This window comes from Prosopis cineraria, unplaced genomic scaffold, assembly GCF_029017545.1.
Source record: "Prosopis cineraria cultivar Desert tree isolate PC_DT_omini unplaced genomic scaffold, ASM2901754v1 PC1077, whole genome shotgun sequence".
Taxonomy (NCBI): domain Eukaryota; kingdom Viridiplantae; phylum Streptophyta; class Magnoliopsida; order Fabales; family Fabaceae; genus Prosopis; species Prosopis cineraria.
The window spans coordinates 26,033-36,612 of record NW_026556402.1 but is presented as its reverse complement, the minus strand read 5'-3'; the positions used below and the strand labels follow the sequence as shown (position 1 = coordinate 36,612).

Genomic DNA, 10,580 nt, shown 5'->3' with positions numbered 1-10,580 from the left:
GATGATTAATTTAACAATTTTTAAAATTTTTATAAACTAACTATCAAGATATATTTTGAATAGTAAAATATAATATTAAAATTATAAAAAATTTAATATTAAATTTGGACTATGCATACTAAATTTGAAATATTCAAATTATTGTTTAGATCTAATTAAAAAATTATAATTTTTTATTTTAATAAATAACTTGGCTATCAGAATGATGTGTGTCAAACCATATAAATTAATAATGTGAGAATCAAGAATGCTGACTTAGATAAGAAAAAAAGATATATTCAAGAAAAACATGTAAATTAAATTAGGAATTATAAATGGTAAAACCATGATACATTAGCAATTAGGGCTAGAAGATTTAACTTACGTGTGTTGATTAATCAACTCTATTCCACATCAATAACCTAATTTACTCATCAGTTTTTTAGGGTTAATTTGTATTGTAAAACTTAATTAGAGCACTAATTTGCAAATGTTAAAGAAAGGAATGATAAAAATTAAAATTAAGAGACTAAATCAATAACTTTTCTAATTTAAGTGATTAAAAGTTACATTATCCCTACATTTATGTTTTTTCATATCACAGAAAGGTCTAAAGTTATTTTTTCATTGAAAGCATAATATTGAAAATCAGGCTAACTCACCCGGTTAAACTAGTCCCTGACAAATTCAACAAAATGTTTTGTTTGATCATGATTAATCTAATCATATTTTGATTACAGTTTTAACCCATGATTATCTTGACTCTGAATCAGTATGTTAACTGGTTTAATAATCAGTTTGCTTTTAATACCATAAGTTTAAGGAAAAATTTATAACCAAACAGCATAAATATCCAATCACACGCACAATTACTACCCTTGACTCAATTAATTAGCTCCACCAGCTAAGCGGGTGAGCTATTTATTTTATCTACTTATGTAAGCTGGAGTCCTTATGCCATGCATGATGCATGCATATATATATATATATATATATATATTTCAGAGTTGCTGATAAAGCTCAAACGAAAGACGAGGCTTGATCATAACTCGAAGTGGATTAAGCTTAGGCAAGGCAACCCCTAAGCCTTCGCTCATCTCCACTGCAACACCATCCTTGGTCGTCGTCGACAGATCAAACCCTTGAAGCAACCGAGCCAGCGTCAAGCTCACAACTTGAATCCCAAAGTTGGCGGCTGGGCACGACCTTCTTCCTGAACTGAACGGAATGTACTCAATGTTCTGTCCCTTAAAATCCAGATCCTTATGATCCTCCATGAATCTCTCAGGCACGAACTCGTCAGGGTTGGTCCACACTTGTGGGTCCCTGTGAAGCTTCCAGATGTTGATGAGAAGACGAGTCCCCTTGGGGACGTAGTAGCCTCCCACGAAGCAGTCTTCCATGGCCTCTCTGATTCCAGTTAATGGAGCTGGAGGATAGAGACGAAGTGTCTCTTTGATGATGGCTTGAAGGTACTGAAGCTGCTTCATGTCAGATTCTTGTACCCATTTGTGTGTCCCTACGTTGCTGTCGAGCTCGTCTTGTGCTTTTTTTAGGACACGTGGATGGTTTAGGAGCAAAGACAGTGCCCATGTTAGGGTTATTGCTGTGCTTCCTGTGCCTGTAAGGATCAGAGTCTACCAAGAACAAGAAGCCGCCGCCATTAATTAGCCATTATTGCATGTGGTAATTCAAAGTTTATTATTATTGTTGTGTTACTATATTATAGTGGTAAACTATATGGCCGTTTGGATACAATATAATCAATTTAAACGTGCACACAAACAAATCTCAATGTCAAATCAAGCCTGATATGTTTTCTAAAAATGAAAGTAACGTTGCCACTAAAACAGTTTACTGTTAATATATACCACCTATATTTATTTTTTATTTTTTGAGATCTATCATCTATACATGTTGATTTGTGTTGCTAAAAGAAAATTCTAATCTAATCATTAATGATAATTTTTGTAACTATTTTTTCTTTTTAAATATTTTTTATAAATTTTAATAGAATTTAAATATTAAAATTAAAAATTAAATACAGTTTTTTTGAAAAATTTTAACTGTTAAGAGTGGTTTATTCAAACGAACGAAATTCGCGTGAATAACATTTTTATAAGTTTTATATTTTTTTTTCAAAAAAATAATAGTCAAGCTGTTTGAAAAGACAGAACAGTTCATCATTTCATTTTTGAAATGGACAGTCATTACCCATGGACCTTACTTAATTCCTAACTTTTCTCGCAAGGCCACAAGGGGGAAAAAAATAACCAAAAACTCTATTATTGAAACCAATATTTAATGTAAATTCAAAAATAATAATTGTTTCTGTGGATATAAAATATAAACGCTGGTTGAAATATTTAGTTATAACTTGTAATTATATTGTGAATCCGTGGAAGTTTTCACTTTCTTGCACATCATGTGAATATAGTTGTATAGTACTTTCTTAATCCCTAATTATAAGGCATTTTTAAATAAAATTTACGTATTAATAAATTTCATTAAATATATTTAACAACCTTTATTTAATATATTAAAATAGATATACATGAAAATTAAATAAAGAGAGAAAGCATAATATTAAAATAAAATTATTTAATAAAATTTTAATTTTTTTAAAAAATGTCTTATATTTGGGATGTCAAATCCACCCCTAAAGTTTCTTATAATTTAAAAGAGAGGGAGTATTATATCAACATGATTGTCGTATAGGTAATTAACACATACTATTTATTTCCTTTTTTGGATGCAAAACATGAAACCTGTTAGGATTTACTATTGACAAATATGAGAATATTGAAAGAAAAGCCTTGGATATATTTTACACTACCTCCAAAGCTATTTAATTATAAGGTTTTTTTATAAATAGGCTCAGAGGCTGTGTGTGTGTGTGTGTGTGTGTGTGTGTGTGTGTGTGTGTGTGTGTGTGTGTGTGTTTTGGAAGGAGACAGCAAGATGTAGCACTACACGAATATTCCCCACATAAGTCAGTTTTTCCCCATGAAGAATCCCCATATTATATATATATATATATATATATATATGGGAACGAATTTTTTAAAATTGAAATTGATATATTTTTATAAAATCTTTTATTTTTTATTTTATTATTTTTATAAAACATAAAATTTTCTTTCTTTTTTTTAAGATAATTTTTTAAAAAATTCATGAAATACATATATATATATATATATATATATATTGATAGCATGGCATTTGCCGTATTCCCAACAAGGATTTGACACATTCCCAACACTGTATTTGGAAAATTATAATGAATAAAGACAGGACGTCCATACCAGAGCTGTGGCCTTGATAACGACGTCGCGTGGATGGCCACAAATGCGTTCATCGGGATCGGAGAAGGTGGAGATCAGGATGTCCATGAAATCGGTTTCAGAGAAGTCTTCACCGGCATGGTTTGTTCGCTTGAGCAGGTGCTGGTGGAGCCACTCGTGAAGCACAGAGTCGATGTCCATGGCTGTCTTCTTCATGGCCCTCACATGTCCCTGAAAATCCACCCACTTGCTCATGCTCGTTAATGGCAATCCGTCGGCTTCCACGAACACTCCGCTCAGATACGTTGCCTCCCTCACCGCCCTCTTCAATATCCCCCCCTCGTTTTCTTCATCGCTAAGGTCTTTCTCGTCCCCTGATCATGATGAACATCAACCAGTCACGATGATGATGATAAGGAATAGAATGCTAATGAATTAGTAATTAAATAATTACCTGAGAATCTCTTGCCAGCAATAATGCGGACGATGATATTGAAGGTCAGGTGCTCCAGGAGCTGACTCATAGGCACTTCAACCATGTCACTGAGATTCCTTAATTTGTGTCGGTGGGTTGAGAACAAATCCTTGACCAGACATAGTATCTCAGAGTCTCTCACATGCTTCAGCTGCTGAAGCCTGTGAGATGAAAGCAGCTCCAGCGTGGCAATCTTCCTCATCTCTCTCCAGTACTCTCCATACGGTGCCAGAGCAAAGAACGCATTGTTGTATCCCATGTACCTTCCTGCCCATTGATCGCAGTTATTCACGAGTTTGTAAACTGAAGAGTTAGGATAAAAGTGAAAGAGTTACCTGCGGCGATGTTAGGTCTGCTGGCGAAGACCTTGTCGATGGTAGTGAGGCATTCTCTGGCGAGTTCTCTGCTAGAGACGATCAAGGTGGTGTGGAAGCCGAGCCTGAGAGAGAAGATGGGCCCGTGGGATTCAGCCATGGATGAGAGAGTCCTAAAAACTGGGACAGGACCACCCAGAAGGTGAAGATGACCTATCAGAGGCAATCCTCCTTTGGCTTCTGGTGCTTTCTCCTTCTTAAGCTCATCATCATTATCACTGCTGCTTCTTCTTCTCTGCTTTTCAATGAATAATACTGAGCTAACAATGATGGCCACCAGCACATACGAAAGCGCCCATTTTGATTCAACAACACTGTAAGAAGGAGGAAGAAGATCCATGGTGGTGTGATACTTACAATGACAGACTGAGACTTTAGTTAATTTAGGTATGGCTTGCACAACTCTTATGCTTGGACTAGCAGCTCTATTTATGTACGCACATCTAAATTCTGGGATTTTTTTTAAAAAAAATAAATGACAAATTAAAGAGAAGTTCATTCCAACTTGGCTTAGTTGTTAGTTTCAATACTTTGGAGGTTGCAATCTTATTCAAGATAAAGTAAAACTTTAAATAATCATCTCTCCTAATAGAGATTTAAATATTAGTTTATTGTACCATAAGGATTTAGGCTCCCCTTTTAAAAACTCAACCCTTTTTAAATAAAATTTTTAGATGAATTGGATGTCAGAGCTTCATCAGGACCAGTATATGCTTCTAGGTTCAAAAAATATTTTGATCTTATAATTTTGTGAGTCATAGGACAAATCCTTACCAACTAAACCAATATTTGTTTGATTGATTTTCAATAATATACATAATTTCTTGATTGATTTTCTTTGGGTTCAATAATTATCCAGTGGAAAATAAAATATTATATATATATGACCAATCATTCAGTATATAGATAGATTAATTTCATTTTTACCATGTATATATATATAAATACATAATTATTTTATTATTTAGCCATCTCAAAGTCATTAACTATGTTATATTTGCAGGACATTTTTTGGAAAGAATGATAGTTAGGTTCTTGACAAAATTTAAAAAAAAGTATAAGTATCAATTTAAACAATTACAAGCAAAAATTTCTCTTATAGTTTAAGAATTACATTTGATATTTAAATATTTATTTATAATTAAAATTTTTAAATTTATAATTATGCAATTGATATTTTTAATTTATTTTTAAAAAAATTATTAAAAATTTAATTATTATTAATTTAATATTTTAAAACCTAACTACCATTCTTTGAATTATTTCGGTGTTTGAAGCAAGGTCATGAAGCACGTGTGGCCATCATCAAATTCAAAACGAGGGCCATCACAAAGTATTACTATTACGTTCTTGACTGCCGTTAATTACCGACCAACTTTTTGGAATTTAGTGCACCCCTTGTCAATTTTTATTAAAAAAATATAATTTTAAATTCTTTTATTTTACTTATATTTTACTATTAATTCTCGTATTTTTTTAATATTTTAAATTTTTAAATTTTTATTTTTTAATATTTTAATTCTCTTCAAAATTCCTACACTTTACTTATGGAGTGATTTAAAATATTAAAAAATAAAAGTATAAAAATTTAAAATGCTGAAAAAAAGTAAGGATTAATATTAAAATATAAGCAAAGTACATAAATTTAAAATTATATTTTTTTTTTAATTATTAATAAAGTTCTCATGAATAATTAAACATTTAAATGTGTGTATATATATATATATATAAGTAGAACTAGAAGTGACACTGTTATTACCCAAAAATAACAAAAACAAAAACATGATGTTAAAAGACAAACTAAGAATGGAAACAACAAGACTATCATTAACATTAAACTAATCGTGAGAGACTGATTTGCAGTTGAAGATCATGCCATGGTTGGATCCATTAGTTATGATTAAATTAAATTAATAAATTTGAAAAGAATGGCAAATTATTTCGGTCTGTCTTTTATTCACATATCACCGTAACAAGTAAACTAACCTGTGGGGCCTAAAATTAGGGGTGTTCACGGGACGGGACGAGACCGAGACACCCCATCCCGTGTCTCATCCCGAAAAAAAGATCGGGACTGAATTTTGGTCCCGTGTCCCGTCCCGTTAAGAGTCGGGACGAGACCGGGACAAGATCGGGACGTCCCGTCATCCTGATAAATGAAATAATATCGAAAAAAGATCTGGACAATAACATTCATTAAAATTTTAAATCATATAATTTGTTAAATTTAAAATCAAAACAACACAAGCACATAAATAATAATAATTTAAAATTAGTTATTGAATTATATTAATCACAACTACATATTATAATAATAAATATAAGTAATCTTTATGCTATAAGATTAGCAACAACAGGCAAGTCAAAGACAACATCAAATCATTGTTCTTCTACTTTAATGAAGATGTACTAAGCTAATTACTCTTCCAAAAATAAGTAAGAAATATGTTATAAATAAAAGTTATTAAATAGATAGATATAAGAATAAATTATATTAATATAATTAATATATTATAAAAAAAGATATCGCCATGTTTACTCCATGCTATTAAAATTATCAATATAAAAAAACTTTAGTTTTAAATAAGAATTGCAAGTATTAAAATTATAATTGATATAATTAGTATAAGTATAAATTATATTAATATAATTAATATATTATAAAGAAAGATATCGCCATGTTTACTCCATGCCATTAAAATTATCAATATAAAAAAACTTTAGTTTTAAATAAGAATTGCAACTATTAAAATTATAATTGATATAATTAATATAAGTATAAATTATATTAATATAATTAATATATTTAAAATAAAAAATAATATATATAATATTCGGGACGGGACGGGACGTCTCGATGGTAATTCCATGTCCCGTCCCGTCCCGAACTCCTTTCCTGTTCCGTCCCGTAAAGTCTCGTCCCGATTATTTTCAGGCCGGGACAAGACCCGTCCTGATATAATCGAAACGATATCGAGCCAGTCGGAATGGATCTAGACTGAACACCCCTACCTAAAATGTTTGGTGCCTCACATTTTTGTGATTAAGTCAGTGTCATGGGACCATGTGGCTGTGGAATTATGTACAATAACATGACGAACACAACACCCAATGGTCATTTTCTCATAATGGGTCATTTAGATGCAATGTATATACGCTTATGTAATATTATTTTTATTTTATTTATAAGATAATACATTATTTTTTTGTTTTATTTATAAGTTATATTATTAAATTTTTATCCTATTTTTTATTAAATTGAAAATTAATATTAATAAGATGTAAATATAAATAAATTTTGACATTAATAATGATAGAGAAATAAAAGATAAAAATTAAATATATACTCTATTTTAAAAATAAATTATTAAAAATAATGACATAAAATTTTATAAATATTATGTTTAACATATACTTTCAATGTTTAAATATTTATTTATAATTTTATAAAATTTGAAGATCAATTATATTTTTTTAGATCATCAATTTGTAATAACATATGAAAATTAATTGAAAATATAAACACTCACTCACACATATATTCTGTATAAAATTTTTCTTGAAAATAATATATTAGATGTATGGTGACATTTTGTATTTTGAAATACTATCATACATAGTTATCATTTAATGATATTTCTAAGTTGTAAATTAGTTTTAAGAAATTAATTATAGATAATATAATAAAATTAAATTTACAATATATATACATACATTCATATTTGGCCCCCTCAACTCCTAAGGCTAGTCTGTCTCTGGGCACGCCGCTTAGGAGATAATGTTTATTTAAAAAAATAAGTAGAGAAATGAGGTTGAAAAGTTTTTAATTATTTTTTTCTATTCTTTTCTTACGTCATTTTTTTATTAAATATCTTTTCTCTCCCCACCTGCCATCAAACTAAAGATAATTCTCCCGTACATCTCATAGGGTATAATGAAATATCTCCAATTTTCAAACCAACTTTGCTTTTTCAAACCTATGAAAAAAAAAAGTAAAAAAAAAAAAAAAAGGATCCATATATCCAGAAACAAACGTCCAAATGCCCGGTAGGTCTGAATGTTCCATGCATTCAAGCATTAATCGCTAGGCCCGCCATGGATGTGACTAGAACTGTTGATTAGGATCAAATCTGTTGGGCTAATTTTTTTAAGCTCGAAAATAATTAAGGTTGGGCCGTTATTTTTAAAAAAAAATGGTAATTTAAGTTTAAAAGAGCCAGCCTTTTTAAACTTTTTTATTATTTTTTTAAAAAATTATAATATAAAAAAATAAAAGATTAAATATATAACTGAAATAAATGAACATATTAAATGCATTCATCCATCCCTCATTCATTTATTAAAATTTAGTTGAAAATATTAGCTAAGTTTAATTTTTATTGATATTAACTTTGATGTTGTTATTTGATATTAGACCTAAATGTTTAAGTTTTTTTACTGTTGTGGTGTAAATTGATTTAAATTTATTTTTTTAAACTTAATTTTATGTATAATAACTTTTTTATGATTATAAATATATTTTTTATAATTTTAAATTAAAAAAATAAAAAAAATAGGGCCGAGGCTCTGAGGGCCGGCCTTTTAGCCCTAAAAACTACGGTTGGGTCTCATAAAAGGAAACCCTAACATATAATCGAGTTTATTAGGGTTGGCCCGTTTAAACCCTAGCTACCTCTACCTAAAAGTGAGAATGAGGGCGAGCCCAATTCTTATAGACTTTGCCCTTCTGAGCTTGATCTTTAAAGACTTAAGCTTTAAAACTTGATTATTTAAAATTTAATTTAATTCTAAAATCCGGCCCTTATTTATAAGGTTTAAGGTCAAGTTTTTAAGCCTTTTTTTTTAAACAATCTAACATTTTAATTTAAATAAAATATTCTAAAATTCAACATAAAACAAATTAAATCTCACATAAAATTCAACAAAGATGTAAAATTTTAAATTCAAGATGAAGATTAAATTATTCATTAATATAAATTTAAATTTTTCTCATCATCATCTAAAAATAAAATATTAAATCTCTTAAATGTAGGTCCACTTATTGAAGATGAAAGTGAAGATCAAATGTAAATTATTTCTGAAACTTCTTCTTCATCACTTATAATAAATATTAATCAAATTGTATCATTATTAGTCAAAAGTAAGTGTGTGTGTGTGTGTGTGAGAGAGAGAGAGAGAGAGAGAGAGAGAGATAACCCAAATTATCAGGGCATGAAGGGTTGTCTGGGCTTGAGCTTTTTTTTACAGGGTTTATTAAGGTCAGGCCCTCAAACCTAATTACTTTAAAAAAATTAAGATTACTCTAAAAAAATTAATGTTTAAAGCTTGAATCCTTATTTGAACAAGATTTTTAAATCTGACTTTTATTCCCGACTCTACGACTCCAACCTTTTAGAAATGAGAAATCTCTAATATTTATTGATATTAGTTTAATCCTTGCAATAGGAGATGTCTGCTGGTGGAATTCGTTTCAGTGCTCAGCGTATGATGGTCACCATGGTGCTTGATGCTACGCTATCTAAATTTTAAGCACTATTATATTTTATATTTATTAAAATAAAAATTTATAAAAATTATAAAATAATTTTAGTAATTTTTTATTTTTAATATGATCTAAATTTAATTTAGAGGGCTCAATTTAGTATTAAGAGTTTTATAATTGATGCATATTGACTATCCATATGTATTTTGTACGGTCCAGATCTAATCTGGTGTTAATACAAATGGTGTAGAGTACATCTGAATAGTCAATATGTATCAATTATAAAACTCTTAATATTAAATTGAGCCTTACAAATTAAATCTTGATCATATTAAAAATAAAAAATTTATTAAAATTATTTTTATAATTTTTATTTTAATAAATATAAAATAAAAATATATAATAATACTTTAAATTTAGACCATGTAGATCAAAATCTAAATAGTTTAGATTTCATCATTAGTGATAAGCACAGAAATCAATCCTATTTGTAGGTAGAGTTAGCAACGAAATGTGGAATAACCATCGGCTAATTTTTTCTCTCAAAAATCTTATCTTTCTATTATTCTATTTTCCTCTTGCCATTTAGGTGATCAATTAAGCACTTTGTTTTTCTATTTGTTGGCTTTTGTTCAATGTTTGATCACCAAAGATGCTTGCACGAACTGCGGATAGATATGGAAGAAGTGATTTGAGCCAGTAATTTAGGTGAGGCGGACTTATTTAAATTGGGGTCGATTTGAGTTAAGTTTAAAGAATCATACCCTCTTTAAAAAAACTCATATAATTAAGTTTGATCTTAACTTTTTTTGATCAAGTTTGGGTTAGACCGTCAGGCTTGATCAATATTATAACTCTATATATGCATAGAGCATCAAATTCTATTAGTTGAACTTATTTAGGTTGAGCTCAATTCAGGCCAACTTATTCTGATCGATCTTAAAGTATCCCTATCTTCTTTAAAAAAATCCATATAATCAAGCTCA

At 29.3% G+C, this 10,580-nt stretch overlaps 1 protein-coding gene across 2 annotated transcripts; it reads right to left on the bottom strand.

The window, feature by feature from the left end:
• Positions 1 to 792: 792 nt before the first annotated feature.
• LOC129299207 (dimethylnonatriene synthase-like) lies at positions 793 to 4,511 on the bottom strand. 2 transcript variants are annotated; one of them, XM_054937666.1, is made up of 4 exons: positions 4,074 to 4,511; positions 3,718 to 4,005; positions 3,285 to 3,637; positions 793 to 1,616 (listed from the first exon to the last, which is right to left on the bottom strand). In XM_054937666.1, the coding sequence occupies exons 1-4, from the start codon at positions 4,450 to 4,452 to the stop codon at positions 981 to 983; spliced, it is 1,656 nt and encodes a 551-aa protein (XP_054793641.1). In that variant the 5' UTR covers positions 4,453 to 4,511; the 3' UTR covers positions 793 to 980. The 2 variants fall into 2 exon arrangements, with proteins under 2 accessions (XP_054793641.1, XP_054793642.1); XM_054937667.1 differs by having other exon boundaries at positions 3,285 to 3,625.
• Positions 4,512 to 10,580: the final 6,069 nt, after the last annotated feature.